This window comes from Pituophis catenifer, unplaced genomic scaffold (genome assembly GCF_029215685.1).
Source record: "Pituophis catenifer annectens isolate HBS135680 unplaced genomic scaffold, rPitCat1.0.hap2 SCAF_15, whole genome shotgun sequence".
Classification (NCBI taxonomy): Eukaryota; Metazoa; Chordata; class Lepidosauria; order Squamata; family Colubridae; genus Pituophis; species Pituophis catenifer.
Window position 1 is genome coordinate 4,112,723 of NW_027256895.1, and position 12,233 is coordinate 4,124,955.

The 12,233-nt window shown below is 51.5% G+C and overlaps 1 protein-coding gene across 1 annotated transcript in view; it reads right to left on the bottom strand.

Annotated features, from left to right (window-relative positions):
• Positions 1 to 525: 525 nt before the first annotated feature.
• The window catches only part of CARMIL3 (capping protein regulator and myosin 1 linker 3), a 64,016-nt gene continuing 52,308 nt past the window's right edge, over positions 526 to 12,233 (bottom strand). The window contains exons 36-41 of the mRNA XM_070954533.1: positions 9,856 to 9,945; positions 5,730 to 5,884; positions 3,690 to 3,879; positions 2,446 to 2,586; positions 644 to 769; positions 526 to 551 (exon numbers count right to left, since the gene is read on the bottom strand). Of these exons, the coding sequence (XP_070810634.1) occupies positions 526 to 551; positions 644 to 769; positions 2,446 to 2,586; positions 3,690 to 3,879; positions 5,730 to 5,884; positions 9,856 to 9,945 (728 nt within the window). The remainder of the gene's footprint in view (positions 552 to 643; positions 770 to 2,445; positions 2,587 to 3,689; positions 3,880 to 5,729; positions 5,885 to 9,855; positions 9,946 to 12,233) is intronic.

Consider the following 12,233-nt stretch of genomic DNA (forward strand, 5'->3'; position numbering starts at 1 on the left):
CGGAGGGACCAAGGATGGCGGGTGGGGGTGAGGTGGGGGGGACAGGTTTGAAATTCGGGACCACCAGGATGGGGGGGGGGACACAGGATGGGGGGGGAGAAGGAAATCGGGGTCCAGAAAAAAGAGATTCGGGGAAGCGGGCGGACTAAGAGAAGGGGGGGCTTGTCCATCCGTCCGTCCCCCCCCCTCGGGACAGGTGGGAAGGGAGAATATTTTGTGGTTTTGTTGTTTTTATCGGGGGGTGGGATGAGATTTCCCCCCCCGCCCCCCCCAGGCATGAAAGGGGGTGGGCTTTTGACCAAAAACGTCAAGAGAAGAAAGAGGCACAAATGGAAGGAAGGAACAAATGAAAGAATTCCATTTTTTGGAGCCCGGACACCTCTATATTTTGGGGGGGAGGGGCAGCTTGGAGGAGACCCTCCCCAAGGTTTGCCCCTCCCCCTCGGTCTTCCTGCCAGACGGTGGGAAGTTTTCGGAGATTCGTCTCGATATCAAACCCCCCCCCCGGGAAGGAGTCTCTCTCGGTCACTCTGCCCCAGTTCTGGGACCTCCTGCGGGAAAGAAAAGACGATCAAAGGAGAGAAATATCGGAGCGATCCCCCCCACCTTGGGGGTCTCCCCCCCGAAGGTCATCTATACCTACCCCCATGCCGGTCTGCTGGAAAGAGATGAGGAGGAGGAGGAGGAAGAGCGGGGCGAGATTTCCAGCCAGGCGGGTCGAGTAGAGGGGGAGGAGGAGGTGGGTCAGGCAGAGGGAAATCACTGGCACCTGGGGGGGAAATTGAGGCAGGGGAGAAAAGGAGAGAGAGATGGAGTTAACCGGGGGACGGGGGGGGGGAAACCGGGTTCGAGGGGAGGGTCACGACACCGAAAAGCTCGCCTCTTCAATCGCTGTGGGATTCCCCGCGTGAGCCGGTGGCTTCCCTGGTGAGCCTCATCTTTCCGACTTCCCGGGGAATAAGTGATACAAAGTTTTACGAAATTTTCGCCAAGTTTCACGGAGATTCACAAATATTCGCAATATACGTAGGCGTACCGGCAGTCCTCGACCTACGACCACAATGGAGCTCCAAATTTTCGAGACAGTGGAGTGAACGTGGCTCAGTTGACGACCTTGCTTAGCACGCTCGTTAAGTGAATCACTGCCGTTCAGTTGATAACTTGGTTATTAAGCGAATCTGGCTTAATAAGTCACAAACTGGAATCAGCACACCAACCGTCATAAATATATGCCAGTGGCCAAGCGGCCGGATTTTGGTCATGTGACCCTGGGGATGCTGCAACGGACGTTAAGTGTGAACAGAGGTCATCGGTCCCTTTTTTTCCAGTGTTGTTGTAATATCGAATGGTCACTAAACGAATGGCTATAAGTCGAGGACTACCTATACAAACAAAAGCATGCACCGAGGGCTTTTCCCTTCACCAAGCAAACCAGTACCGCTCATCCCAGTTCAACCCAGTTTGTTTCCTACAAAAAGCTTTTGTCAGGTGCCAATAGTCACACCCAATGCGAAGGTTCAATTTAACTGCTTCATTGCTGAAAGTCCATGCGCAGGAATCTTCCCCACTAACCATGAAGTTCATTTGCGGCTACGTAGAGATTCTAGGCCAGTGATGGCTAACCTTTTTGCCATCGCATGCCAGGAGGGGGGGGGGGGGCGGGGGAGGGTCACTTGCGCATGTGCCCACACGCATGCGTGCGCAACCCTCTCCCCCGTCCCGCTCCTGGCACATGATGGACTGGTAGGCCCGTTTTTTCTTTCTTACCTGGTTCCAGATCCTCTCTGTGTATCTGGGAAGGGCGAAAACAGCCTTTCCCACTCCCTTGGAGGCCCTAAGGAGGCTGAAAGGGCCCATTTCCCAACTCGCGGTGGGACAGGAAGTGACATTTTTTGCTGTCCCCAGCCTCCAGAACCTCTCTAGGAGTCTCTAGGAGCCTCTCTAGGAGTCTCTGGAGGCTGGGGACAGGAAGAAACGTCACTTCCTGTCCCACCGGGAGTCGGGAAATGGGCCCTTTCGGCCTCCGTAGGGCCTCCAAGGGAGTGGGAAAGGCTGTTTTCGCCCTTCCCAGATACACAGAGAGGATCTGGAGCCAGGTAAGAAAGAAAAACGGGCCTTCCCCACCCCGCCCCCAGGCCCTCCAGAGGCAGGAAACAGCCTGTTTCCCTACTTCTGGTGGGCCCAGAAGGCCCGAAAATTAGCTGGCCGGCGCGCGCATGCACCCTAGAGCTGAGCTGGCATGCCCACTACTATGGCTCCGCGTGCCATCTGTGGCACGCGTGCCATAGGTTCGCCATCACAGTTCTAGGCTAATTCCTCTTTTGACTCCGCCCCCGGTTTTCTGTCACTCCTTCCCTACAGCTTCGCTGCTCCTCGCTCCGAATGTTTCCCCCCCCCACACACTTTCTGGATCCCACGAGCGTGGGAATGCCAACCCTACCTTACCTCCAGATCCCAGGTTCCGTCCCCGATCAGACTCCAGCTTGTCGCAGGACTGTGCCCTCCGTGTTCTCTTTGGTTTGAGAGGCGCCGTCTTCCGTCCCACCTCGGGTTCCCCTGGAATGGAAAGAGGAGCATCAGAGAGTCCTGAGCCCCAGAGAGAACTTGTTGGTTAAGGTGACCCTCTCTGGGATGTGGGGAAAAAAAAACACAAACAATTCCAGGGGCCACTAGAGGGCAGCAGAGCATTCATAATTTTTCCTTTGTAGCTCTTTGCTGCCTCCTGCTGGAAAAGGTTTAAATAATTGTTTAATAAATAATATGGGTAGTCCTCGACTTACAAGTTTGTTTAGTGATCGTTTGAAGTTACAACGGCTCTGAAAAATGTGACTTATGTCCATTTTTCACAGTTATGATCTTTGCAGCACCCTCATGATCATGTGATCAAAATTAAGATGCTTGGCAAATGACTCGTATTTATGATGGTTGCAGTGTCCCGGAGTCATGTGATCCTCTTATGTGACCTTCTCACAAGCAAAGTCCATGGGGAAGCCAGATTCACTTAACAACCTTGTTACTCCCTTATCAACTGCCGTGATTCACTTAACAAGTGTAGCAAGACAGGTCGTAAAATGGGGCAAAACTCACTTAACAAATGTTTCACTTCACGGCAGAAATTTGGGGCTCAATTGTGGTCGTAAGTTGAGGACTGTCAGTATTGTATCTCTCCATCTCTCTCTCTCCTATACGGGTATCCTCGACTTGCAACAATTTGTCTAGTGACCATTCAAATTTACAACATCACTGAAACAAAGTCCTTATGACAATTCTTCACACTTGCAACCATTGTCGTGTCCCTGTGTTCACGCGAACAAAATTTGAATGCTTGGCAATCGGCTTGTCTTTATGACGGATTCCGTATCCCCGGGGTCACGTGATTGTCTTTTGCGACCTTCTGGCAAGCAAAATCAACGGGGGAAGCCCGATTCACCTAACAACCATCTTACTAACCTAACAAGCGCAGTGACTCGCTTAACAACTGTGGCGAGAACAGTCATAAAAATGGGGCCCAGCTCACTTAACAACAGTCTCGCTTAGCAAGTGGAAATTTCGTAAGTCGAGGGCTAACTGTACCACAGAGAAAATGCTATTATTCCAACTCCTGCCTTTTGGAATTCTTCTATCGGTTAATCCAGGATCTTAGTCATATAAATCGAGACCTTGTCTTTAAGACCTCGGCGTCTCTTCACCTTCGTTTTCCTGCTCCTTGGGTCTACGCCGGGGTTGAGCGACGGGAGGGAAGGTGCAGGAATCTTCTAGAATGACTCCGCTTCCTTCTTCGTTGCTGCGACTTCTCTCTGGTTGGCTGGGGGTCTTCCGGCCCCTGGGGAGGGCAACCGGCTTGGGAGGACGTGGCGTGGAAGAGAGATCCCTGAATTGCTGAGAAGTGAAAGTGGAAGATATGGATATATGAAAGGACGGGAAAAAAAATAGAAATTTCTCAGCCGTTTGGCAAAAAAAAGCTTCCGGACTACTGGACTACAATTCCCAGAAAACCTAGCCAGCAATGCCGGGAATAGTAGTTTTCAACCTCCAGAGCAAGGTCTTTTAACCTTGGCAACTTGAGGACTTCAACTCCCAGAATCCCCAAGCCCACCATAAACCATTCATTTAGTGATTGCTCGAAGTGATGACGGCACTGGAAAAAAGCAAGTTATGACCTGTTCCTCACACTTCCAACCATCATCCCTGTGGTCGCACGTTCAAAATTTGGGTGCTTGGTTAACCAGCTTGTATTTATGACCGTCGTAGAACCTTGGGGTCATGTGATTGCCATTTGTGACCTCCCCAAGTGGCAAAGGCAATAAGGGAAGCTGGATTCGCTTAATGACCGCATGAGTCACCTACTGGGATGATTCACTGAACAACTATGGCGGAAAAGTACAGGTAGTCCTCGACTTACGATCACAATTGAGCCCCAAATTTCTGTTAAGCGAAAACATTTGTTGAGCAGGTTTTGCTCCATTTTATGACCTTCCTCGCCACAGTTGTTAAGTCAATCACCGCAGTTGATAAGTTGGTAACCCAATTGTTAAGTGAATCTGGCTTTCCCCGTTGACGTTGTGCGTCCGAAGCTCGCAAAAAGGGATCACGTGAACCCCTCCCTCGGGACACTGTGACCGTCATAAATACGAGTCAGTGGCCCAGTGTCTGAATTTTGATCACAAATTTTGAATTTTGAATTGAATTGAAATTTGAATTTTGAATGGTCATTAAAATGAACTGTTGTACGGCAAGGATTACAGTACCTGTAGTAAAATTGGGCATGACTGTCTTAAAAACCGACTTGCTTAGTTAGCAATGGTTGTTCCATTCTCAATTGTGGTCCTTCACGCCAATGGTGGGATTCTACCAGTTTAACAACCGGTTTGGCGATGGCGTGCTTTGCGTGCAATCGCACCAGATGCACAGTACGCGTGCGTGCGCAATTGAACGAAAAATCACCTTCCGCGTTAGTGCTAGGGAATTAGAACAAATGAGGGGCGGCAATCCGCTCTGCAGCGCTAATCAGCTGCGAAGATATAGGTAAATAAAGCGCAGGGGCGGGTGGGCAGGCCCAGCTGATTATCGGAGGGAACCAGTTCGCTCCCAGCTGATTGTCAGAGGGAACCAGTTCGCTCCCAGCTGATTGTCGGAGGGAACCGGTTTGCTCCCAGCTGATTGTCGGAGGGAACCAGTTCGCTCCCAGCTGATTGTCGGAGGGAACCGGTTTGCTCCCAGCTGATTGTCGGAGGGAACCAGTTTGCTCCCAGCTGATTGTCGGAGGGAACCGGTTTGCTCCCAGCTGATTGTCGGAGGGAACCAGTTCGCTCCCAGCTGATTGTCGGAGGGAACCGGTTTGCTCCCAGCTGATTGTCGGAGGGAACCAGTTTGCTCCCAGCTGATTGTCGGAGGGAACCGGTTTGCTCCCAGCTGATTGTCGGAGGGAACCAGTTTGCTCCCAGCTGATTGTCGGAGGGAACCGGTTTGCTCCCAGCTGATTGTCGGAGGGAACCAGTTCGCTCCCAGCTGATTATTGGAGTGAACCTGTTTGTTCCCAGCTGATCGTTAGAGCAAACAGGTTTGCTCCCAGCTGATCATTGGAGCAAACCGGTTCACTCCCAGCTGATTGTCAGAGCGAACCGGTTGGCCTGAACTGGTCTGAACTGGTAGAATCCCACCCCTGCTTCACACCCCTCAAGCCCCGAGCCCCAAGATAATTCTCTCCAGCCCCTTGAATTCAAAAATACCTGTTGCTTTGCACCGGCTGGTGTCGTCAGTCGGTCCTTCTCGGAATTTGGTGTGCCCATCATGCCCCTCTCGTCAGCCCCCATCTGCTTTTCTTCAAGGGGGTGGTCTCTCAGGGGGTCTTTGCCCCCACATTCCCGGGTTGAGCTCTCTTCAGCTGCAGATTTGGGAGAAGACAAACAAAGAATCCATTAGCTACCAAGAATTCATTCAACTAATTTGGACTACAGATAGTCCTTGACTTACGACCGTTCGAGGTGACGACGGTACTGAAGAAAGCAGTTTAGGATCCTGTTGCACACCTATGGCCGTTGCAGCATCCCCAGAGTCAGGTGATTTGCATTCGGATGCTTGACCACCGACTCGTCTTTACGACGGTGGCATAGTTCATGTTGTGACCTAGGCTTACTGAGTCATTACAATACACAATTAGTCCCAGACAAACCTATTTTATTGTAACAGCTGAGAATTACGTTCATTCCCAGCTGAGACCCAATTAGTTGCAAAACAAGTCCTTTGGGATGATCACCAGCCTTTATCTTCTTTGACACCCTGCCAAAGGCCTTACTTGGCAAAGCCCCATGAAGTTCAGAACAAACAAGAGATGCCGACTGGAAACAGAGTTAGCAACTGCAAAAGGCCAAAACGCCTTTGTTTCTCTTTTAAGCCTTATGAGAGGGGCCAATCATCTCCTGGCCTTACTCCTGAGTCGTCCCTTTTGCTTTAGCTGCTCTTGCCTTCTGGCAGCTCTGCGCATGCGTGCACTAGGAACAGGCTCCCCCTGTTCCTCTGCCTCTCTGCTGTCCGACTCTGTGGGCTCCGGAGTCCGTGCATCACTCCCAGACAGCCCTGGGCCCCATCTCTGCCTCCGACGTAGAGCCCTCATCCGAGCCTTCCCCAGGCTCCAGGACTGGCCCATGGTCCTCCCCAGCCTCCTCACTGTCCGACTCAGCTGCCAGCTCCGCAGGCTGCTGGCGGACCACAACAGTTCAGGAGTCATTTGGCAACCTTCCGACAAGCCAAATCAATGGGGAAGCCAGATTCACTTAACGACCCTGTTACTCCTTTAACAACAGTAGTGATTCACTTCAGAAAGGTGGCGAGAAAAGTTTGTAAAACGGCACAGATACGCTTCACATTTTTCCCCCCGCTTAGCAACATCGATTTTGGGCTCAGTTGTGGTCGTTAAGTAGAGGACTACCTGTAATTCTGCAGATAGTCCTCGACTTAAGATTGTTCATTTAATGACCGTTCAAAGATACAACGGCACCGGAAAAAAGGATTTATGACAATTTTCGCACTTATGATTGTTGCATCATCCTCGTGGTCATGTAGTAAAAATTCTTATCCTTGGCAACTGACTCGTATTTATGACGGTTGCAGGGTCCCAGGGTGACGTGATCCCCTTTTGCAAGCCCCAAATTTTATGTTGTAAAACAAGACAGGTGTTAAGTGACTTTTGTCTCATTTTACAACTTTTCTTGCTGCAGTTGTTAAGTGAATCACTGCAGTTGCTAAGTTAGTAACATGGTTATTAAGTGAATCGGACTTCCCTGTTGACTTGGCTTGTCAGCAGGAGCCCGGGGCACCGCAACCGTCATAAATACGAGTCAGTTGCCAAATGTCCAAATTTTAATCACGCGACCCAATGGTCGTAAGTGTGAAAAACGGTCATACGTCCCTTTTTCCAGTGCTGTTGCAACTTCGAACGGTCACTAAATGAACGGTCGTAAGCCAAGGACTGTCTATAGTATGCTCTGAATACGGGTAGTCCTTGACATATGACCACAATCGAGCCCAACATTTCTGCTGTTAAGCGAGACAGTTGTGAGGTGAGTTTTGCCCCATTTTACAACCTTTCTTGCCACAGTTGTTAAGTGAATCGCTGCCGTTGTTAAATTAGGAACAACATGAATCCGGCTTCCGCCTTGATTTTGCTTGTCAGAAGGTTGCAAAAGGGGATTACGGGATCCCGGGACGGTGCGACCGTCATAAATACAAGTCAGTTGCCAAGCATCTGAATTTCATCACCTGACAGCGGGGATGCTTCAAAGGTGTTAACCAGCGATGGTATTCAGCCAGTTCGGAATGGTTTGGGAGAACCGGTAGTAGAAATCACAAGTTATAACTGTTTAAAATGGTCGTAAGTCACTTTTTTCAGTGCCATTGTAACTTCGAACGGTCACTAAATGAACTGCTGTAAGTCGAGGACTACCTGCGATGTAGGTCCGCACGATGCAACCCGAGATCTCCCACCATTTTGAGCTGTGCAACTCCTTTGAAAGGGAGAAATCATCCTTGCTGGATAATTAAAGCAGCCGCATCATTTACCAGATTTCCCGCCCCCCTAAACTTATCCAGGGGGTGGGATTCAAAAATTTTAGCAAGGGGGTCTCTGCCCAGTTGCTGGGTGGGCGTGGCATAGTCAGCCTCCTGTACCACGGCGGGACGGGGGGCGTTCCTCGAGCCTCTGTTTGTGTTGGCAGGGGGGCAGAGGTCGACCTCGAGGCGCCTCGCTTGGGGGGATGCCGCAAGGGTCGGTCCTCTCGCCCCTTCTGTTCAACATTTATGTGAAGCCGCTGGGTGAGATCATCCGTGGTTTTGGGGGTGAGGGTACATCAGCTGTACATCTCCACCCCAGGCCACCCCAATGATGCCCTTGACGTGATGTCCCGCTGCCTGGAGGCCGTACGGGTCTGGATGGGTAGAAATAGGCTCCGACTCAACCCTTCCAAGACCGAGTGGCTGTGGCTACCCGCGTCCCGGTATAGTCAGCTGACGCCATCGCTGTCTATAGGGGGTGAATCTCTACCCCCCGCCCTCAGAGAGGGCTCGCAATCTGGGTGTCCTCCTGGACGCACGGCTGTCTTTAGAAGAGCGTATGACGGCCGTGGCCAGGGGGGCTTTTTATCAGGTTTGCCTGATTCGCCAGTTGCGTCCCTTTCTGGACCGGGACACCTTGCGCACAGTCACTCACGCCCTTGTTACCTCCCGGCTGGACTACTGTAATGCTCTCTACATGGGGCTCCCCCTGAAGAGCACTTGGAGGCTCCAACTGGTCCAGAATGCGGCCGCGCGGGTAATTATGGGTGTAACCCGTTGCGCCCACGTGACACCCCTCCTGCGCGAGCTGCACTGGCTCCCAGTGGTCTTCCGGGTGCGATTCAAGTGTTGGTTACCACCTTTAAAGCGCTCCATGGCTCAGGACATGGGTACCTTTGAGACCGCCTTCTGCCACCGATAGCCTCCCACCGTCCAGTTCGCTCCCACAGAGAGGGTCTCCTCAGGGTGCCGTCGGCCAAATTATGTCGGCTGGCGACACCCAGGGGGAGGGCCTTCTCTGTGGGAGCCCCTGCCCTTTGGAATGAACTGCCCCCGGACATACGCAAGATCTCTGACCTCCGAGTTTTCCGCTGTGCTCTGACGACCCTGCTCTTCCGACAGGCAGGGCTAGCTTCATAAATTGAGTTTTCAATTTGGAATTCTTCAATTTCTGGGTTTTTTAGTTCATTGGCCTTAAATGTAATACTTTTAACGATTTTTTTAAAATTTAAATTGTGATATTTGTATTGTGTTTTTATCTGGCTGTACACCGCCCCGAGTCCTTTGGGAGAGGGGGGGTATAGAAATAAAATTATCCTTATCCTTATCCTCTGGGAAGGTGATAACGGCCTCCCCAGGCTCCGGAGGCCCTCTGGAGGCGAGCTTCCGGTAGGCCCGTTTTTTGTCCTCCCTGAGCCTCTGCCTGCACTTACCTGCATCCAAAACGGGCCGCGTGGGGACTCCGGGGAGGGGCAGGACCAGCCAGGCGTGGGATTTGGGGGTTCTCCGAACTGCACAGAATCTTAGCTAGGGGTTCTCCCGAACCCCTTTGAACCCCCAGCAGTCCACCCCTGAATTTATCCCATTTCTATAGTACAAGGGTTTTTCAACCTTGGCCATTCGAAGGCCAGTGGACTTCAATTCCCAGCGTTCCCGGCTGGGGAATTCTGGGAGTTGAAGTTCACTGGTCTTAAAATGGCTGAGGTTGAAAAATACCGGTTTAACTGGGCCTCAAGATGTCATTTTGGGCCCAGACTTGCTCAAACGTCAGCCAAAACTTGGCCAATTCTAGGAATGTCTACCCACCGATATCCCAGCTGGCTTCTGCCCGCCGAATGGTGGCAAAGCTTGGCTTGGTGCTCTGCAGGGGAGGGTGAGGCCTCCATCCTCTTTGCCCTGTGTGGATTTAATAACAACAACAAATATCAAACAATATCACAAGCTGTCCTAGAAATCAAGAGACTGGGAGTTCTAGTCCTGCCTTAGGCATGAAAGCCGACTGGGTGACTTTGGCCCAATCAACCAGGAGACTGGGAGTTCTAGTCCTGCCTTAGGCATGAAAGCTGACTGGGTGACTTTGGGCCAATCAACCAGGAGACTGGGAGTTCTAGTCCTGCCTTAGGCATGAAAGCCGGCTGGGTGACTTTGGGCCAATCAACCAGGAGACTGGGAGTTCTAGTCCTGCCTTAGGCATGAAAGGCGGCTGGGTGACTTTGAGCCAATCAACCAGGAGACTGGGAGTTCTAGTCCTGCCTTAGGCATGAAAGCCAGCTGGGTGACTTTGGGCCAATCAACCAGGAGACTGGGAGTTCTAGTCCTACCTTAGGCATGAAAGCCAGCTGGGTGACTTTGGGCCAATTAACCAGGAGACTGGGAGTTCTAGTCCTGCCTTAGGCATGAAAGCCAACTGGGTGACTTTGGGCCAATCACCAGGAGACTGGGAGTTCTAGTCCTGCCTTAGGCATGAAAGCCAACTGGGTGACTTTGGGCCAATTAACCAGGAGACTGGGAGTTCTAGTCCTGCCTTAGTCATGAAAGCCAGCTGGGTGACTTTGGGCCAATCAACCAGGAGACTGGGAGTTCTAGTCCTGCCTTAGGCATGAAAGCCGACTGGGTGACTTTGGGCCAATCAACCAGGAGACTGGGAGTTCTAGTCCTGCCTTAGTCATGAAAGCCAGCTGGGTGACTTTGAGCCAATCAAGCAGGAGACTGGGAGTTCTAGTCCTGCCTTAGGCATGAAAGCCAGCTGGGTGACTTTGGGCCAATCAACCAGGAGACTGGGAGTTCTAGTCCTGCCTTAGGCATGAAAGCCAGCTGGGTGACTTTGGGCCAATTAACCAGGAGACTGGGAGTTCTAGTCCTGCCTTAGTCATGAAAGCCAGCTGGGTGACTTTGAGCCAATCAAGCAGGAGACTGGGAGTTCTAGTCCTGCCTTAGGCATGAAAGCCAGCTGGGTGACTTTGGGCCAATCAAGCAGGAGACTGGGAGTTCTAGTCCTGCCTTAGGCATGAAAGCCAGCTGGGTGACTTTGGGCCAATTAACCAGGAGACTGGGAATTCTAGTCCTGCCTTAGGCATGAAAGCCAACTGGGTGACTTTGGGCCAATTAACCAGGAGACTGGGAGTTCTAGTCCTGCCTTAGGCATGAAAGCCAACTGGGTGACTTTGGGCCAATCAACCAGGAGACTGGGAGTTCTAGTCCTGCCTTAGTCATGAAAGCCAGCTGGGTGACTTTGGGCCAATCACCAGGAGACTGGGAGTTCTAGTCCTGCCTTAGGCATGAAAGCCAACTGGGTGACTTTGGGCCAATTAACCAGGAGACTGGGAGTTCTAGTCCTGCCTTAGGCATGAAAGCCGACTGGGTGACTTTGGGCCAATCAAGCAGGAGACTGGGAGTTCTAGTCCTGCCTTAGGCATGAAAGCCAGCTGGGTGACTTTGGGCCAATCAACCAGGAGACTGGGAGTTCTAGTCCTGCCTTAGTCATGAAAGCCAGCTGGGTGACTTTGGGCCAATCACCAGGAGACTGGGAGTTCTAGTCCTGCCTTAGGCATGAAAACCAGCTGGGTGACTTTGGGCCAATCAACCAGGCGACAGTGAATTCTAGTCCCAAATTAGGCATGAAGTCAAGTGAGTGATTTGGGGCCAATTATCAGGAGATGGTGAGTTCTAGTCTAGTCCTGTTTTAGGCATAAAAGCCCACTGAGCAACTTTGCGCCAATCGCCAGGTGACAAGTGAGTTCTAGTTCCACCTTAGGCATGAAGCCGACTGGGTGATTTGGGGCCAATTATCAGGAGACGGTGAATTCTAATCTAATCCTGTTTCAGGCCTAAAAGTCCGCTGGCTGATGTTGGGCCAATCACCAGGCGACCGTGAGTTCTAGCCCCGCCTTAGCCGTGAAAGTCAGCTGGGTGACGTTAGGCCAATCGCCAGGAGACAGTGAGTTCTGGTCCCGCCTTAGGCACAAAAGCCAGCTGGGTGGCTTTGGTCCAGTCCAGTCCCTCGCTCTCTCTCTAAGTCAACCCACCTCGCAAGGTTGTTGTGGGGAAAACAGGCGCGGGAAAGCGTATTAAGTACATTCGCCACTTGAATTACTCAGAAAGTAAAAAAAAAAGGGAGGACAAATAAATAGAACATTCATTTTAGAAAAGAACCCCTCAGGAGAGCACTTCCTTCTTTTCACATC